The following is a 20,877-nucleotide window of genomic DNA, read 5'->3' on the forward strand; positions in this document are numbered from 1 at the left end:
TCTTTGAGAGTAGTGAATGTTGAAGAAAATTTGACCTACGAAGAAGTTCCTGTTGAAATTTCGGACCGATAAGTTAAGAGATTGAGGAACAAAGAAGTTTCTTCTGTTAAAGTCCTTTGGAGGAATCAACAAATCGAAAAATCTACATGGGAAGCGGAAGAGGATATGATTAAGTGATACCCTCATCTTTTTCCCTCTATCCAAACCTAAGGTATTAAGTTGTCCTTGCTCAATTACTTGAAATCCTTGCATTTCAACTTTTTTTGTCATATGGATGCAAAATTATGAAATATGTTTCGAACGATGTTTTAAATTGCACTATTGCATTAATGATGGGTTGTTGGTTTACACTCTACTCTACTCAAGCTAAGTCTTTCCTCATTCGAGGACTAATGTTCCCAAGGGGGAGATAATGTAACACCCCCTAAAAACGTTGTATATGATGTTCTAATTCTCGATAAAAATAATACAATTTTAGTATTTTGGGCATAACTTTTCATAAGATTGTTCAAATTAGGTAATTCAACAAATCGAAAAATATACATGGGAAGCGGAAGAGGATATGATTAAGTGATACCCTCATCTTTTTCCCTCTACCCAAACCTAAGGTATTAAGTTGTCCTTGCTCAATTACTTGAAATCCTTGCATTTCAACTTTTTTTGTCATATGGATGCAAAATTATGAAATATGTTTCGAACGATGTTTTAAATTGCACTATTGCATTAATGATGGGTTGTTGGTTTACACTCTACTCTACTCAAGCTAAGTCTTTCCTCATTCGAGGACTAATGTTCCCAAGGGGGAGATAATGTAACACCCCCTAAAAACGTTGTATATGATGTTCTAATTCTCGATAAAAATAATACAATTTTAGTATTTTGGGCATAACTTTTCATAAGATTGTTCAAATTAGGTAATTCAAATTTCTGTATAAACCCAATATTATTACCTACAACTTTTGTAAGACCATATTTTATGTTTCTGAGGTTAAGTAGGTCAAATAAATTAATTTTTACAAGACATGGTACTGTGATGAAATGGACTATTTGTAGAAGCAAAATCATATCTCACTGTAGGATGCTCCAAATTAGTTGATTCTTGAACGATATGAAAGTATACTTCTAGAGAAACAATTCCTATGAAGATACCAAATCCTAATGAGGAAAATATCTTGTTCAAACGCAGCTCCGAAAATATGGTGTCTTCATATGAATTGTTTCTATAAAAGTATACTTTCATGTCGTTCAAGAATCAATCAATTTGGAACATCCTATAGTGAGATATGATGTTTCTTCTACAAACACTCCATTTCGTCACAGCACCATGTCTTGCAACAATTAATTTATTTGACCTACTTAACCTCTGAAACTTAAAATATGGTCTCACAAAAGTTGTAGGTAATGATGTTTGAGTTATTAAGAAATTTGAATCACCTAATTTAGACCATCCTATTAAAAGTTATGTCCACAATACAGAAGTGATATTATTTTCATTGAGAATTGGAACATCATATACAATATTTTTAGGGAGTGTTATAGGGGAGAGCTCAATTTTTAAAGAATTAATAGCAGCGGTATTGTTAGATGTATTATAAAAAGAAATACATAAAACTTTGTATTGAAGACCATGATGTTTTGCAACCGTTGATATAAAATTAAAAATAAATTGTACAGTATATTTTCGGTCTTCATTATATTAAAATGCTAAAGTACGTTTTTGCATGACAAAATCTCTATCTATCCAATGATAAGTAATAGTTAAATAATCATTTTTATTTATAGCACAATCAAAATCAGAAGTAAGTGAAATTCTACATGGAATATTTGTCAATAACCAACGTAAATAATATGCATATTGTCCATGAAGTCTAAAAATATCTAACCTACAAGTACTTCTAGGAATACCTTTAAACATGGGATTATAAACTGATTGTATATAATGAATAAAAGCATTAGAAGAAGTAAATGAAAAAGGTAGACGGCCCAAAGTTATAATTTTTGCTAGCTAGATCTTCACGATACCTCATTTTATTATACATCCCAATTAATTTTCTGACTTGTGGGTTTAATCTACCTTGAATTGGTCCAGTAGGACCCCCAACTTGTTGTATTTGCTCTCTCCAACCAGTATGCTGATTATCTAGATATCTAATCAGTTGACCTGTCCCATCTTTACTACCTCCGGTCTTATGCTCAAAAACTGTTTGGCAAACTTTACATTGAACTTTAGTTGTTCCGACTATGCATTCAAAATAATGTTATACTAAACTAGTTTTTTTTTACAGATCATAGAGGAAGATTACCAATTCTAAATTGAGCACTATCTATATCAATATAAGGATTAGTTGGTGTATCCTCCTCATCATTATTATCATTATCATTATTATCTTGTTCTGTTTCTATTTCAACTTCATTTGGTTCTTCTATACCGTAAGTTTCTTGATATTTATATTCATTCATATCATGTGCACCTACACCTATTTCTCCAAATTTACTAGGTCGTGCTTCAGGCATACGAGAATAACTTATATTTGTACTACCTCTACCAAAATCATTTTTTCCCTTACTACCAGTACTACCTCTGGAACACAATTTTTTAATATTTTGACCTACTTTATTTTAATTTATCCGTTATACAAATTAAAATAATAAAAATTATAAACACAAAAATTAAATATTTAAATATACTAGAATTAATTTACTAAATAAAAGCAAGAGAAGGAACAATTAAATCAAATTACTGAAATCAAACAAAGAATCGTAAAATTGATGAAATATTGAACACGTGAAAGTTGAAAACTTCCACTTGATGTTGTTAATTGCAAAAAAATAATAAAAGATTGTTATCACTTAAGAGAGAATTGAGAAATTGAGAGAGAATTAGATGATTGTTGGTGGAAAAATAATAAGTAAATGTTGTAGGTACTTATAGAAAAAAATATTGGTTAATAATTTTTTTTTAAAAAATTATATTTTGGGCCACTTTTCAAAAAGTGACCCGACAGTCAAATCAATTTAAATAATTTTTTCTTTTTCCCTTATCGGGCCGGTCAATAGGTGGGCTGCGTATCAGTCCCTTACCGGACCGGGCTTATTGGTCCCTTACCGGATCGATCTTACTGATTTTTCTCCAAAAAATAACCGGACCGACTCATTCTATTAAGAGTGGGCCGGCTACTAGTCCGGCCTTATCGGTACTAGTCCCTTAGTGGGCCGGCCACCGAATGGACCGACCCAATTGACAGGTTTAAGTTAAATGCACTTTCTCCACTCAAATCCTCGAAAAGATATATAATATATAGTATCTAAATAATATTAGGACTTTGTTACTAATCTCATGAAGACCTATATTAAGTGATGATTGTAAAATAAAAAAATAAACAAATGTAATAATTAAGACTAGTGTCTAAAAGATATATAATTAATAATTGAAATTTGAATAACTAAAATTTACACATTAAGTACAAACAAATGAATCCCTAATTTCTTTAATCTTTTTTCATCACCACTTGCTTTAGAATAGTAAGTTGGACTTTTAGGATATATATGTATATTTGATGTGAACAATCAAATAATCCTTTAAATTTATACAAGCATCTTGTGTAGTACCAGTCTTTGGTTACATCACTAGTAGAAATAAAATTTTGTTCTATTAAATATTGAAGATGGAAAAAAAGAAACATCGGAAATAATTCTGTCATCCAAAGTTGAACTTATCTACTATTTATTTTCTATTTTTTAAATTTAAACTCATATTTGGCATCTCGGCAGTCAACTCTATTATTTTTATATAGTTGTACATATTCTAAGAATTTATAAGTATCCTCTTTTAAAAAATTCAAGCAGTTCTTATATATATTAGTACTTCATTTTAAAATAAAAATAGAATTCATTGTATTTGATGAGAATACAATAGATGCAAATTTTAATCATAATTAATTAAGGTAGGAAGCGATCAAGTTGACATTTCCAATTAAGTGAACATGTCATTTGATTTTGCATCACTCCCACTAGAAGATACAAAAATCCAAGAAAGAAAGGGTGTTGAGGGGAGAAATGTAATTTGCTCAAATTTGTGGGCTCATATTACAATTTACAGACAAGAATAGAAAAATCAACCGAATAAAGAAAATCAAAGTATGAATATGTCTTGGTTTAAGAAAAATTAAAATATATACGTCTTCCATTCTAATCTATCATCTTTTTCTTAGTTCTCTACACTATAAACCTTCTTCGACTCCTCCCTCTTCTTCATCAACGTAACCGGAGGGGATGGCTGCTTCGTCGTCTCCATTGAATCGCAGGTTATCAAAAGGTTCATTAATAAAACCAACAATTGTAGCTTTGATAACTTCAACTTTGGTAATATTCTACATATTTTCTACTTCAAGATTAATTCTCCTACATCCTCATCAAACCTGGATTCACAATTTAGATTCTTCTTCTTCATCACCCAAACTAAGAGTTTTTGTTGTTGATCATCATAATAAGCCAAAACAAGATGAAGATACTATTACTGATCATCTTTTATTAGCAAACACTAGCAGTTTGCCTTTGCCAGAGCCATTTCCAATTGCTAACGCCCATGATCACGACCATTTAACTAAATCAAAGCTTCAACTTGGTTCTTCAAGAGGTGAGTAGTACTTTTACCACTATCTATATTATATATCTCGCCTTAATGATATTCTTAGTTAAATATACTAGCAGTCGGCTTGGCCTAGGCGCGCGCTTGTTAACTTATGACAATTTTTTCATCATTTCATAAATATTTTAGATACATCAAGACAAGTTTCATAATTGAACTCTACAATATAAATTTTGGATTACTAAACTCAAGATTTATGTATTAAATTTGGACTGAGGGATCAATTTGTTGTTTCTCTTTCTTATGTACCTATTTTCTTTTCTTATTATAAACTGGGGGAGAAAATGCCTATATATATTCATGTTGGACTGGTCTAAAGAAGTGAACGATATTGGAATTAAGATTTGTAGAAAGAAGTGAACGATATTGGAATTAAGATTTGTAGTTAGTCTCTAAATTTTGACACCTGAGTGAGTTGCCAATTCTAACTGATGAAAGGTACAAGCAAATAGCACGTTTTCTATAATCTTATATATTATGTCTCTTCATATCCATTCAGTTTTCTACCCATCATTAGTATTTGGATCTCACATGCATGATAGATGTGGCAGCTTCTCTGGAAAATAAATATATACCGACTTGTAGATATGGAGAGAGCACGAAATATATCTTCCATATATGCACAACTTTGAGAATATCTCAAATGAGATGGATCTAACTGTAATTTTACTAGCTTTAAGCCAAAATTCAAGTGCTCCTTGCGTTTCATATTATGTGACAATTGACAACCTTTAAATTTTTAGTCTTCTCGAAAGAATATCATATTATAATTATAAATAATTTAATTTTAAAACTCACCTTTAAATTTTTAATGAGATTATTTATAGCCACACAATTTCTAAGAATTATTATACACCATAGATTCAAAATTTTTTATTTTTTTCTTAAACGCCATATCAAATTAAAATGTGTCGAATAAAATAGGACGGATAAAGGATTGTTTTTCCCTTGGATTGTGGGAGGGGCACATAGAGAAAGGCCCGAGTATAAATAGTATATACCTTAAATATTTACACCAAATAAATAAATAATATGTGTTTGTACTTTATACTAATATTTTATCACTTACTATAATTATTACTCTGTTTATCTTAATTAATGTGACACCATTCAATTAAATATAAAATTTAATAAATAATTTTTCTTAAAAAAAATTATGTTCTAAACTATATCATAAATATCTATGTAGTGGTACTTATAAACCATCTCAAGTAAAATCTAAATTGGAAACGTCAGTTAAAGTGATATATATTCATAGGTTTATTATTTAGTTGCTATAAATTTCTATGATTTGAAAAAAGTATATCTGTTAATTTCTTTAATTGCTTAGAGAAGAATGAAGACGTAAAAGACATAAATTTGAAGTTGGGGGAAGCAGCTAGCAGGCCGTACTTCATCTTATCTGTTATTCGTCTCCTTTAATTTAATATTACTCTCCATCCAATTTTATGTAATATCGTATGATTTGATATAATGTTTAAAAAAAATTATAATTTAATATAATTTTTAAATATTTATGTGATTATAAATTATTTAATTAAGAATCAAAAAAAATTAAAATTAAATTATTTTTAATTATAATAAAATTAAATTCTTTTTAATACTAATTAAAAAAAAGTTGCCAAATAAAATATGACGAAGAAAGTCATCAATAGTTAATTATATCATTTTCATACTTCAACTTTTTTTTCTACTTCAGCTTCAGCAGTGAGTATGACCGGGGGACGGCTACCTAGAATATTCTCCATCCTTCATATCCTTCATTAATATATTAGTTCACCTTTTAGAAAATTATTCTTTTAAGAATATGAGATTCCCTTTATTTCATTTTACGTCCAATCTTTTTTTTTTTTTGGTTATTGTTAATTTCTGATGTTTTTGTATTTTCGAAAGTTTTTAATATTTATGTTATTCGTGCTAACATGATTATATAGCCATATAAATGTCATAAATTGTTAACATAACAAGTTTTAGAGCCACATTTATTTAAAACTATAAGTATTAAAACAATTATTTTTATATTTTTCATGTCCAGATAAATTCACATCAAATGGAATGGAGTATATCCTTTCATGAGTTGTATACATCGATTTGACATTTATTAATATCTTTTTTAAAATTTGAATGTAGAAAAAGGGCGTTTCAATTCATTAAAAGTAAAATTTGGCGTTCAAAAAGTATTAACAAGAACGAATTTCGTCCGTCAATTTAAGCTAAATTTGTAGGAATTTCGAGTATTTACTCAGAGTCAGGGAAAATGAGTATCAGATGAGAATTTGTGTTATCGCTATTTTAGAATATTTAATGAGTTTATTTCATACTTTTTTCTTACAAAATCTTAAAAATATTACTCAATTGTGAAGTAGTAGTAAAATGGAAAAATTATATATTCTTTATGCCCATTTGGTTAGAAAAGTGGTCCTAATGATCACCCCAAAACTCAGAAATAGCATGTCTCGATCAGAAGGAAATTATAGACAAGTTTTCACCTTGAGCAACTATGCTGATGTGTAATGGTATACTAGTCAGGGCCGACTCTAAATTTTCTTTAATAATGTTGTTGGAGTATAAAATTTGAAATCAAAATACGTGAGATTAAAATTTTTAATTTTATTTTTATTATAAAAAAATTATTTCTATTAAATATAAATAAATTTCTCTGCATATCTAACGAATAATAATTTTTTTTATGATAAATTTTAGAATATTCAAATTATTAATATACTTCATTTTATTCTCCGTTCAATAAAATTATAATTTATATTTTCTTTTCTCATAATTTTTAGTATTACTCTTATAGTTGAAGCACTATTTATGACATTTTCTCCAATTTTTCAACTAGAACAACTATGCTGATGTGTAATGGTATACTAGTCAGGGCCGACTATAAATTTACTAAAATAATGATTTGGGGTCCTGCGATTTTCCAAAGATGTGTTTTGTATATAGTACTTTTTTTAAAATAAAAAACTTATGCACTATTAAATTTGAAGAGAAACTTTTGAGGAAAAGTAAATAACTATTTATAATTTAATGTGGAAATGTTATAATGATTGAGAAATGAAATAATTTTAAAAAAATTGTAATATCCTTTTTTTATTTGGTTAACTATTTTGTTTGCTCACTCGTATCCTAATAAGTAATAACAACTGGCATGGACCCACATTTTTCTTTATCTTTTTTATTCCCCCTTCTACTTTTTCCTCTTATTTTTATTAAATATTCTGAAATCTAACCAAACATTCTCTATTCAGTTAAATTATTGCAGTGTAATATTATTTTGATATTATTATACTGACAACAAATTTTTGAGTCTATTTTAATATTATATTTTATTATATTTTTGTATTAAAAATTTAATATGCTTACTTCATGAGTATATATACTCTTATTTTAGTTATTATTAAATTTATTCAATTTAAATATGTCAAACTATTGCAGTGTAATATTATTTTGATATTATTATATTGACAATAAATTTTTGAGTCGAATTTTATTATTTTAATATTATATTATATTATATTTTTGTATTAAAAATTTAATATGCTTACTTCATGTGTATATATACTCTTATTTTAGTTATTATTAAATTTATTCAATTTAAATATGTCAAACAGATAAAGATGAATTGGCATCTAAAAGAGATATAAATTTCATGTTTCAAAAAACATTTCGGGCCCCTTTGTAAATTTTAACTTTAGGCCCTCTAACTTGTAGAATTGGTCTATACTATTATATATATTTAGTTAGCAGGTGTTCATCATTATAATACATATACTATAAAACATACATATTGTTTTTTCCTTTCAGAAAATTTGGTTCAGATCAACAAAGAGATTTTTCATGACAAGGATCTGTTCGAGGAAGAATACAAGGAAATGAATAGAAGCTTAAAGATATATGTGTATCCCCACAAGAAGAATGACCCTTTTGCAAATGTGTTATTGGCAGTTGACCATGAACCATCAGGGAACTATGCAAGTGAGAGTTATTTCAAGAAAGCCCTTTATAAAAGTCATTTCATCACAAGCGACCCCAAAGAAGCTGATCTTTTTTATCTTCCATTTTCTATAGCAAGTCTAAGAAATGACAAGAGAGTTGGGGTTGGTGGGATACAAGATTTTGTGAAAGGATATATAGTTGAGATTAGTGACAAATACCCGTATTGGAATAGGTCAGGAGGGGCTGATCATTTCTATGTTGCTTGTCATTCTGTTGGAAGGTCCGCAATGGAGAAAGCTATTCATGTCAAGTTAAATGTTATTCAAGTCGTTTGCTCTTCAAGTTACTTCCTATCTGGTTATCTTCCTCATAAAGATGCTTCCATTCCTCAAATTTGGCCTAGAAAAGGACTATCCCCTACAAATGCTCCTTCGCAGAGGTGCGTGAATTTCTTTCTCAACCCCCCCCCCCCCTCCCCCCCATTTTTTCTTTTCTTAAATATATTTTAGTTTTATTATACTCTGACGCCTTTTTAGTATGTTCTAAACAGAATCATGTCCTTCTATATTTAAAAATAAATTTTACGTTTTCAACTTAATTACTCTTAATGATATGTTCTTATAGATAATAGTAATATTTAAACCATATGTTTAAAGGATATTTTTTATATGTGAAGTTTTTCTTTCTTAACTTCATATGAAATGTGTTAGAAGTCTTTTTTTTTGAGTGTTTGACTGTCAACTTAAAGTCATTTTGTGCTTAAAATAAATTTCAATAAATAATTGAATTTGTTTGGATGACTATATCTTAAGCAGTTTACTTAAAATAAATTCATCCAAACAGGCTCTTAATAACATAGTTAGGGAAACACAGTCATATAAAATTAAAAAGTTCAGATTTTATACATTAATCAATGTATTTTTTTACACCATTAGATCATCTAAATAATACCGAAAGGTAATTGATTAGTCTTCTTAAAATATGAGATTTAAATTCTTGTAAATAAGATAACTTCTTGGTGTAAAAGATATATGATACTAATGGTGTATATTCTTTAAACTCAGAATTACCTTATTTTTTCATCTTAATGATTCTCAGAATGTCATTGTGATTCTTTTTTATTTTATTTTAATTTGTTTGGAAACATGAAAGTTCAGGAAAAAGTTAGCTTTTTTCGCGGGAGCAATGAATTCCAGAGTACGTGAAAACCTAGTTGAAACATGGAAAAACGATTCAGAGATCATCGTCCACCGCGGCCGCATGAAAACGCCCTACTCAGAGGCATTATTGGACAGCAAATACTGCATTCACGCTAAAGGTTTTGAGATTAACACTGCCCGAATTGGAGACGCCCTATACTACGGTTGCGTTCCAGTGATATTGGCCGACCATTATGATCTCCCATACGCTGACATTCTCAATTGGGAAAGTTTCTCTGTCCTTGTTTCATCCCTTGATATTCTAAAACTGAAGAAAATTCTTCAAGAAATAGAGTACCATCACTATGTGAAGCTTCAAAACAATGTAATGCAGGTGCAAAAGCATTTTCAGTGGAACTCTTTTTCCAAAGATTTTGATGTTTTTCGTATGGTTATGTATGAGTTGTGGATTCGACGAAGCCATTTGCGACAAATCTACTGACTATATCCTAAAGCACTTGTAATTCTAGGAGGACAAAATCAATAATTTTTCATCTTTTCGACACATACCACGTGATACATCGATATTGTTTAATATTTTATATCTTTGTCAATAAAATATCTTGAGAATTGTTCTAGTGCTATTTATATATGTTCCATTTTTAGCTATAATAACAAGTACATTCATATATCTATGTCACTTCCCAACTGCCTTGAGTAAATTCATATAATAAAGTCATCCATGCTCTATATTAGCTGCTAGCCTCACATAAATTTGGAGCTATAAATGGTTAGGAAGCCTCTCTGTATACTTCCCCATACTTTATATCTCATCATCATACTAAAAAAAAAAAAAAAAAAAAAAAAAAACAAGTACATTTGAGGCCAGTTGAAAAAGAACATTTAGCTAATGTGAAAAACTTTTTTATGTGCCTCAAATAACGAGCGTCCACACACTAATTTTGGGTCCGATCCACTTTTTAGGAGATAAAAAAAAGGAAAAATTATGCAGATAAGCAAACATATACTAGTTAATTAGTTAACATAACTATAATTTGAATCAATTATGGTTCACGGCAAACATCTAGCTGCAATTATAGTTTGAGCTTTGTATAATTCGCGCGATTTACACAAATATTGTGCGCGAATCGAATTGTATAACGAAATATACAAACACTACAAATTGTATAGCGAATTATACAAATGTTGTGCATGAATTGTATAGTGAAGTATACAAACGTTATACCAAAAATGCGAATTGTATAGCGAATTATACAAGCGTATACAAATGTTGAGCGAATTACACAAACACTGCTATAACTATAACTACGAATTATAATTAGCAAACTATAGCTATAGAGCATAATTAAGGTATTTTTGAGTGACTATATGCGAAAATTTCCCCCCAAAAAAAACCCTACGCACAATTAGTGTTAGTTATGTGAAACGCATATCTGTAATCACTACTAAAAAAAATTAAATTTAGCAACGTGACAAATATTGTACCTAAACATAAAAAACGTCGCTATTGTTTGCTATGAGTGAAAAAGCGACGGATCAACAACAAAGTTCATGGCTAAATTTAATTTTTACTAATATAATAACCGTATCAGGAACAAGAATAGTGTATTTGATAACAACAAAGGAAGTTTAACATAATTTGTATTGAAGAATTGCTTCAAATCGAATTAAGTTTCACTTGAAAACAAAGTCAAATTTCTCAGGAATTAGATGACAAACTATTTTCTATTAATGATATTATTAAAGCTTTTGAGAAAAGGAATTCACTGATCAATAGAAGAAAGTCTGTTCAGCGTCTTTTTAAAGAAGAGAAGAAGAGCTTATTGTTTTGTAACATCCCACAAATTCTAATCTAACATATGAACGATTTCTCATATGCGTATAGATCCAAACCTAATAATTTTTAATTATATATAGGTGCTAAAGTTAATTCATTAGTGTGAAAAGAGGTTTGGAGATGAATTAAGACCATACAAATTTTCTAGCACAAAGTTAAGTTGAAAACTTCTTTACCGATTGAGTTTCAATATAAGTTTCTATGTGGATCAAATTTAAATGGGAAGATATATTATGATATGAAGAGTTAGATGTCTCATTACCCACCAAATTAAATTTCTTTGAATCTTCTTTCCAATGCCACAACCACTCATCAATCCGAGATCAAAGTTAAAAGTTATGGTCATTTTAATTTTGACTGACGTTCTCAAAAAGAGAGCGAAAAAGGAGATTATCTACTATTTGTTCAATTCATACCAACAAGCACATTGCAAAAATAACAAATATAAAATGGGGGGAGTTGATTTCTTTAAGATAACAATGTAACAAAAGAGTTGATTTCTTAAGATTGAAAAGGACTAGGGTGTGCATTCGATGGGGATATTAACTTGAAAGTGTTGACTAACTAAATTAGAATCAATCACAACATGGGTAGCATTTGACTTAATTGTATTCAAAGTTCTCTCGGCAATGAATATGTTTGTCTTGGATTCTTCTGAATCCCAAAACCTTGCCAGACAAACCACCAAAAATATTAGCTTGTGTAATGACCTGTTTGGTCATTTTGAGAATGAGTCATTTCTCTTTCATAAAATACTTTTTCCAAAAAAAAAAATTAATTATAAATTTTTGGACCTTTCGGTAACTTCGGTTATTTAGTTGAAGGGTAATTTTAGATAATTAATGTAATTTGTGGAATGAATTAATAATTTATTAAATATCCTTTTCACTTGAACCATGTATATGAATAAACTAGTGGGAGTTAACATTTATTTAATTAGTGGTTCCTAATATTTGCCCTAATGTATATTTAAAAGAAAAAAAACTAATAGCCCTCGAAGATGACTGTGATAACGAGAGAACGACAACAATGACTTCGGCGATGACCAAAAATTACTGACCAATTTGCATCAGGTAAACCACACCTTCTTGTATTTTGTTTATAGGTGGAGGTTATATCATTAGTATTATATTAATTATGTTAGAACTAAGATGAGAATGGAGGGATTTGGAGGCGGTGACCCCTTGAAAATGTTTTTGTTTGTGCTATGTACTTTCTATTAATTTTCTTTTTTTAAGTTTAGTGGATGTAGTATAGGGAATTTATCTTTAAGAAATTTTGAGGGATAATGATGGTGCAATGATGGACAAATTATAAATTGACAAATCTTTACACATTTTTCTTTCCGTGGTCTTATTTGTGCACATTCTTATGGTTAATTTAGTTTTGATTCAAGTTATTTCATCAACTTATAATTCAAGTTTTGATATATTTGTATAGCTAATTAAATATTAGGTGTATTGTATTATATGAACACCATTAAAATTATGATATTGGAGAAATTAAAATTTATCCCTAGGCTTGAAATTCGAAAAATATGAGAGTTGACATATTATTTGGCATCAAGATTTGGAACTTGATTATAGATTTGCTTAAATTTTTGGGTTTAGGCTAGACATATGGTAATAAGGGTGTTGTTAGTTTCGAAATCTTATTGTGATTATTTATTTGACTAGATTACGTTGATTTGGAGGCCTAACGAAAAGGGAAGGCTCAAGCCCCAAAGTGATTGCTTGATTAATTAAGGCAAGTAAATTTCTAAACCTCAGTTTAAGCTTGTGGATGTTTGTATTTCCGTGTTATGGTACTGGAGAGTAATGAGAATTGGACTGGGTTATTGACTGTATGATTGGCCTTAAAAATAGAGATGAGGGGTATAAAATGGTGATCTAATGACATGAATTGGTAGAATTGATATGTTGTGATTATGGATTTATTTTGAACAGGTGAAATTACTATGTTGATGTGAGATAGAAAATAATTATTGGTGTGGTCATTTTATTATCGTGAATTATATCAACATGAATTAATTTCATTGTTTCTGACATATTGTGTTGAGATTGAAAATGATATGAAACAAAAAGAGGTTGGGCCACACGCTTCGTGGCAGGTATTATGAGACAAAGAAGTCGGGCCACACGCTCCATGACAGGTATAATAAAATAAAGGGGTCGGACCACACGCTCAGTGGCAAGATATATATATATATTGAGGGGACGGACCACATGTTCCGTGGCAGGATACATAGACAGAAATGTCCCCCATGGGTTTTGGACTGTGATTCAGTGGATGTGCACCGATAGGACAGACATGCATTATTTCATTGCATTGCACCTTTCTGATATTGTGAATTTGTGTTTACCCCCATATTGCTCTGTGTGTGCTGAACTTGACTTGGTATGATTCATTGACGAGACTATTGATGAGTATTTGTGGACTATATTACTACTGTTATTGTACAAGTGTAGAGTTGGGATGATTTTATGTAGGTTGTAATTAAGGAGGTTCGGTTGGGAGGATAGGATTACTTGTATCTATTAAACTTTGCTTAGTTTTAGTTATCCACTTGCTGAATACCGTATTATTTGGTACTCACCCCTTGCTTCTACACTTGTGTAGGTTGTGAGCTCGGGCCTATTTGATCTCCTACTATTTTCTTCTACATCCGAGGCTATCGGTCCGAGTGTTGAAGTAGCTGTTACATCCATCTAGCGGACACCTCTTACTATTTTATTATGTTTTAGTCCTATTCTAGAGACGAAGACATTGTGACTGTATTTTTTTTCGTACTTCGGCAATACATTAGTGGCTTGTATACGTGACAACCAATCTTGGGGATTTGAGTTTATTTTACGTATTTTCGATTAAGTTAAATTTTGATTTATCTCGTTTTCTTCCGCATCTACTTTTCGTTGGGTATTAGGCTGACTTATCTCAGTGGGTTGAGATGAGTGCCATCACACTCGGATTCGGGTCATGACAGCTTGAGTGAGCATAAACTATTTTTAGATCAAGTCCATAGAGGAGAATTTAATAGGATTTAGACTATCTCTAGTTCTAATCCTTTTATTAAATCGCAAGTCCTCCCTATTGAAACCTTACCCAACTTCACTTTTCTTTCACAAGCAAAAGTAAAATTAGAGAGTTCAATTAATGTTTGCAACCATCAATTTAGATTAAAGCTTCATTTTCAAGAATGAATCTATGTCATTGATAGGAATAGTATTCCTACGTTTTAAACTCATATTGAGCTATGAATCTATTAAAAGGCTGAAAATACATGGTGAAAGTCTATAGTTATGAATATGTTTAAGATATATGAATGCAATGCAAATGAGTGTATATATATATATATATATAATTATTGTCGTAGTTGTAAAATAGAGTTTGGAGACCCCTTCTCTTGGGCACTGTGAGCTGGTCCTATGAATGTTTTCATTATGAAGTATTTTTGAATATATTTTTTATGTTTTTATGTGAGTAAGGCCAAAGAATTAAGAACTATTTGTGATCATCGACACGATAAGTTAATAATATAAGTACAATTGTATAATTATCCGAACGTGCAAAGGAACCACCTTATGGGCATGATATAAACGTATATATGAGAATCCTTAAAATGTTAGTAGATTATTTAGAAATAAAATTATACATGCTCTTGTTTAAGCTATACACTAAGACGGCAATCTTAGAGTCAACTTGCATATGTGCTATATTTTTTAGATATTCAATATGAGATCGGTTGACTCGGTAAGTGATAATGATTATAACTTTATGTTACACTATCAATTGGATAATATCGGTGGGTAGATACAATAATAGTTGCAGCTATAGTTTAGTACACCATCACAAACATGTATAGTGGGTAGATGTTTATTCAGTTACTACACCATCGAGATGTCCATCTCGACTAGGCAAGGTTATCATTATGAATGGATTATTATACAGTTCACCATTAGGGAAATATGATTTGTATATGTGTTTACTTGATTGTATTTTTTATATCGCTTACCTTTTCAAAGTAACTTATAGCTACTATCATATACCACCAATTCACTTGAAAATCTATTATGGAAACCAAGACAGAGAAGCACCAAATGAAACACGGAGGAAACTATGTCAAAGCGATGAACTCAATGTGTAGAATAATTTTGTGAAGCACTTAAGCTCTAATTATCAAATCCTAAGGAGTATTTGATTTAAGGAGAACTTAGAATCTCTTTTTTAGTCTTGGGATGAAGTTTATTTTTGAGATAAAATGGTTTTTAATATGAAAATATCAATATATATCCATTCCACTGACTTGGGCCCACCTTGACATGCATGTTGTGCAGTATTTACGAAAATATGAATATCTCTCTATTATGAAGTTGTATTGGCGAACGATTTAATTGGGTGGAATGAAACTCATAGACCTTTAATTTGATAAGTAATCGTCTCTTTAAATCATCATATATTGAGAGATATGGTCATCCCAAGTCATAACACATACTAGAACACTTCAAATACTTTCTCAAAATAAAACTTTCAAATTAAATATATTTTAACAAGCTCCCTTTGGCCTAAAACTCTTACTTTAATTCTTAATCACCTCTATATATCCATTTCATGATATGATCACTCATTTGGAAGCTTATTATCCTGAAAAATCATCAAAGAACAACGTAAGGCAAAAAAAAATATAATTTTTGATACAACTGTCATGCCTTGAGTCTATATCCTAGGCGTGGCCGGCACTTGAAAATTTTTTGTAGTCCCAAGAGAACCCTTGTCATGGGTAGCTACTCAGCAGAAGACTCAACTCAATTACAATAGTTTAACTCTGATGCGGCATGCAAAAGAATATAAATATTACTTTTCATAAATAAGTCTCAAATACTATGAATATAAAGGATTATTTAAACATAATCTTTGAGACACAGAAGCAAATCTATACTCTATCTATGAAGTCTGTAAGTACTAAGATAAGTACTGGGATAGTCCCACTTCTATCTCAAAAAGGACTAATAAATAATGACTGAATAAAACTAAAAGGAGTTTCTCCGAAATCAAGGAGGTCTCACCAAAACCTGGATGAATGTGTTCATCAATGATGCTCCTCTTGATGATCTCTAACACCTTTATTTGCATCATAAAATTATGCAATGTCAAAAGAAGTCAATACATGATATGTATTGTATATAAAATAGCTAAAAGGAAATATACTCACTGAATACTCAACTGAAATGAATATTGAAAATATATGACTAGTAAGTAGCATGCAAGTGTAATGAGAACTTCACAACTTTACAATAAAATAAGATGAATAATGCAACTCAAAATAATATACAATTTTCTTTTAGCGGGGATTTTCTCTTGTTATGCCTCAAAATTTAATATAGGTTAAATTTAGCACAATTTATCAACTCTAAAAGGATTAATTATTTTATATAGTCGCCACCTAATTTATTAAGGAAAATAAAAAACCTATTTGTTGTATGATATGTATGACTCACATTTCAATTTGCGAAAAACCAGTTTAGATTCTAAATAAGTGTTTACATTATTCCGAAGGGAAGGTGTTAGACATCCTTCAAAATCCACAAAATGTGGCACCCGAATAGACTTAATTTATCAAAAAGGAAGAGGATAAAATTATTATTTGCAAATATAACACATATATATATGTAAATAAATATGTACTAAAATTGTATAAAAATATATGTACATAAGAGTATGTATCAAGTAAATAATATATATTATTGTCAACTATGTGTATGAAAATATTGTCTAAAAATATAAATTAACTGATTAAATAGTTAAATCAATTAAATTTCTTTATGTAAGTATTTACAGCCTAAGTGTTTTCTAACGTCAATAATATACACAATAGTCAATTAAAAATATTATTCAAACCTAATTCGAATAGCTTTCTCGGGGAGAAACTCTGGGTTCCTGTGAAGACACTTAATAGAAGTATTAGTAAAGGATAAATATGAATAATAATAATAATAATAATGATAATAATAATAATAATAATAACTAAAATAAAATCCAATCTTAAAAACATGGGATAACAATAAATAAATAAAAATAGTACCAACATGTTAAAAGTTAACAAACACGGATAATAATATTAAAATAACTACAGATGTATATAAATAAAAAGAATGGCTAACAATACTACTACTACTAATAATAATGAACTCAAAAATGAAACCGTCTTATGAAAATGGGAGGCCTTGTAAATAGACAATAATTTCTTCATCAACCATTTTTAACTTGTAAAATATAATATATAATGTAAACTTAAACTAAATTTTTCGTCTTTTAAAATAGGGAGACCTCAAAATTCGACGGGGAGATTTTTTTCATTAGCCAATTTAAATTAAAAATCGTGTGAAACTAACAAGGGTAATGTAAACTAATGGCAACACCCAAAGTGATAATAATAACATAACATAAGGATAATAAATACTAAATAATGACAACTTAACTAATGAAAATTGAAATTCTTAGAAATTATATGAAAACGACAAGGAACAAGCCGTCATATATGAGTAAAAATAATATGGATAAGTGAAGCAAATAATTATAATAATAACATGTACTGCCAATGTCTTATCTCCTATGGTAAGAATATAATAATATAAATAATGGTAAAATGATCCAATTCACTATAAACAAAAATATAAATGACGAAACAGTTACGGGGGAAGAAAAATATTACCAGTGAAGGTCTTTAATAGTTTGTAAATGAAAACAGCTAAAATAAGGAAGCAAAATAACACAACACACTCAATAAAATATCAAACAAACATGCTCTAAACAAGATAATGAGCCAAGTTTAATGAATAGTAACTGGAGATTATGAAATTAGAAATAACAGTGGCCAGAGTTTGAAATCCTTCGGCGAGATATGAAAAGAAAAACTAAGCAAAAGAGGGATTATTTATTTACCAAAGTTGAAGGGAGATCGATGGTGTTTTCTCGTGGTTGGAGATTGGAGTTTCGCCATAGAAGCCTTGTTGTTTCTCCTTACTTTGCCGAGTTCGAGCTATTGTCGTTGGTTGCTTCAAGTTGAAACTCACTGCAGATCTTGGGTTTCGCTGGAAAAGAGGGAGCTCGGAGTTCTCCATTAATGGAGGAACTCGGCAAGGAAAGGGAGTGAAAGTGGATTTGGTTGTTTGGAGTGCTGATGGGTGAAGGAAAATGGACAAGAAAGGGTGAAAATGGGAATGGGATGTGTTTGGGGAAGATGGAGAGGAAAACGTTGAAGGTGGTAGCTTTGTGTTGTAAGGAGAAAGAAAAAGAATAGCAAAAAATTAGGGTTTGCTCTCTTACACCACCCATTTAAAAGGAATATAAAAAAATTTAAAAAATTACTCACTTTACAAAATTATGGACCCTAAATCATAAGCTAATTAAATATATGAGTAATTTAATATTTATTTGTGTTTCAATGTATTTCTGGACTATGCTAAAAATAGTAAAATGAATATGAACAAATATAACAAACGCCAGATAAAAATGCAAATTGATGAAATGTGAGAAAAATAACTATGATTGAAACTAAATAAAATAAACTGATAAAATCCTAAACCATTTTTGAGAAATAAGGATAATTATCGATAAAATTGAATTAAAATTATAAGAAAGTGCACTTTTGAGCTATTAACGAATAAAAACTCAAAATAATTAATTTTAAAAATATTAGGCCAATATTTGGTGTCAACAAAAGGTAGGTAGCTCGGTAGTAAGATTTGAGATTACTCTTGCTGAAAAGAGATTCTCTTCTACATGGAGGTTTTTGTTTTACTACTTTATTTTATTGAGCACTAGTCCAAAAGTCCTATTGTTCTACTCAAATTATTAGAATGCAACATATTAAAATCTAAAAATTAAAAATAAAATATTGGTAGGGGTCCCCATAAGTCCAACAAAATAAGTAGCAAATTGACTTGAAGTCTACAATAAAAGGATTAAACTAATGTGAATTGTGAAATACATCATAGAAAGCAAATTGATTTAGAAGGAAAAAAATATTAAGTAGGTATGTCTCCAAAACAACTCGATTTATTCTTTAAGGCATATATATATGCTGTATATTATCTCTCCAAAAAGTATGAAAAATCATTATTCCAAATTATGAATGAAATAAAATAGATAAATATCATTTATAATAATAATAATAATAATAATATACTAAATAAATACTAAAAATTATAAATTATGAAAAAATCAATATTCTAAATTAGTAACCAATGAAATAAATAAATAATAATATTTATAATAATAATAACAATAATAAAATTTTGAATATTATACTAAATGTAAGCTTAAACATACAATAAATAAATAAAAAGTTTAAAATACACATTTAATTAAAAAATAATTCAAAATGGGTTACAGATCGGTCAAAATTGGATGTCAACAATTGCCCTTCTTTGTTCGATGATGAAGGTTGAATTGTCGGGCAAAGACATTGACTAAGTAGCCTATTTTGTCCGACTTGCGAGAAGGTCGTGGTGTGAGTAGGTAGAATGATATGGGATTGTGAAAATTGTTATGGCCAGAACTTTGGTTTTAAGTCGCCTACATATCTCTGGTTTTACGAGAATCAGGCCATGTGTAGTTCTAAATGCAAAGTTGCAGTAAATTTTGATTTACTCTCAAAATTTGCCCTAGTGTTGAATTGTGATGACACTGTTTTCTTTTGTGATAATGGTAGAAAGCATTTAGTATAAATAAATGTAATGTAAAGGGCCTTCGACTGGCGGGGTAAGCATGTAACGTAAATGTAACACCCCGTGTTGTCCTAACCTAAACTAGGCTTGATGACAATGAGAAAAGTCGAGGAAAATGGACTGTACCAGTTGCTATGAGTCAACCTACGACTCGTAGAAGATTCTACGGATCGTAGGATGGACTCGTGGTGTTGGGAATGAAGAGGAGGAATTTGATCAAGTGTGAAGAAGAATTACGAGCTACCTTATGACTCGTAAGGATGTTGACAACGCGTAGGAACGAGTCGTAGAGAGTCTTTGCTTAAGTTTTGAAAATACAAGTCTCAGTACTTTGGTTACGAGTTGACAAGATGAACCATAGATAGGATCATGAGTCGTAGAAACACCTAACACTTAGCCAAATTCTAGACCCTAAATATCACTCCTACGGGTCAAGTTGACGAACCATCAAAGAGTCTACGAGTCGTAATAAAGACTCGTATGAAAAGTTCAGATACTCAGTGTCTCAGGAAATTCAGAAATCTGCAGGATGAGTTGAGTCTACAACTCATAGAATCCTTAATG

At 29.9% G+C, this 20,877-nt stretch overlaps 1 protein-coding gene and 1 long non-coding RNA gene across 2 annotated transcripts; one reads left to right on the top strand and one right to left on the bottom strand.

Annotated features, from left to right (window-relative positions):
* The first annotated feature begins 4,189 nt into the window (after positions 1–4,189).
* LOC129895313 (probable glycosyltransferase At5g03795) lies at positions 4,190–10,342 on the top strand. Its single transcript, XM_055971010.1, has 3 exons — positions 4,190–4,636; positions 8,459–9,029; positions 9,748–10,342. Exons 1-3 carry the CDS (start codon positions 4,273–4,275, stop codon positions 10,229–10,231), a joined length of 1,419 nt encoding a protein of 472 aa, XP_055826985.1. The 5' UTR covers positions 4,190–4,272; the 3' UTR covers positions 10,232–10,342.
* A 5,671-nt stretch (positions 10,343–16,013) lies between these two features.
* LOC129895687 (uncharacterized) lies at positions 16,014–18,926 on the bottom strand. Its single transcript, XR_008767822.1, has 3 exons — positions 18,527–18,926; positions 16,651–16,705; positions 16,014–16,228 (listed from the first exon to the last, which is right to left on the bottom strand). It is a non-coding gene; the product is annotated as an uncharacterized LOC129895687 (long non-coding RNA).
* Between the last annotated feature and the right edge of the window lie 1,951 nt (positions 18,927–20,877).

Source organism: Solanum dulcamara, chromosome 7 (genome assembly GCF_947179165.1).
Source record: "Solanum dulcamara chromosome 7, daSolDulc1.2, whole genome shotgun sequence".
NCBI lineage: Eukaryota > Viridiplantae > Streptophyta > Magnoliopsida > Solanales > Solanaceae > Solanum > Solanum dulcamara.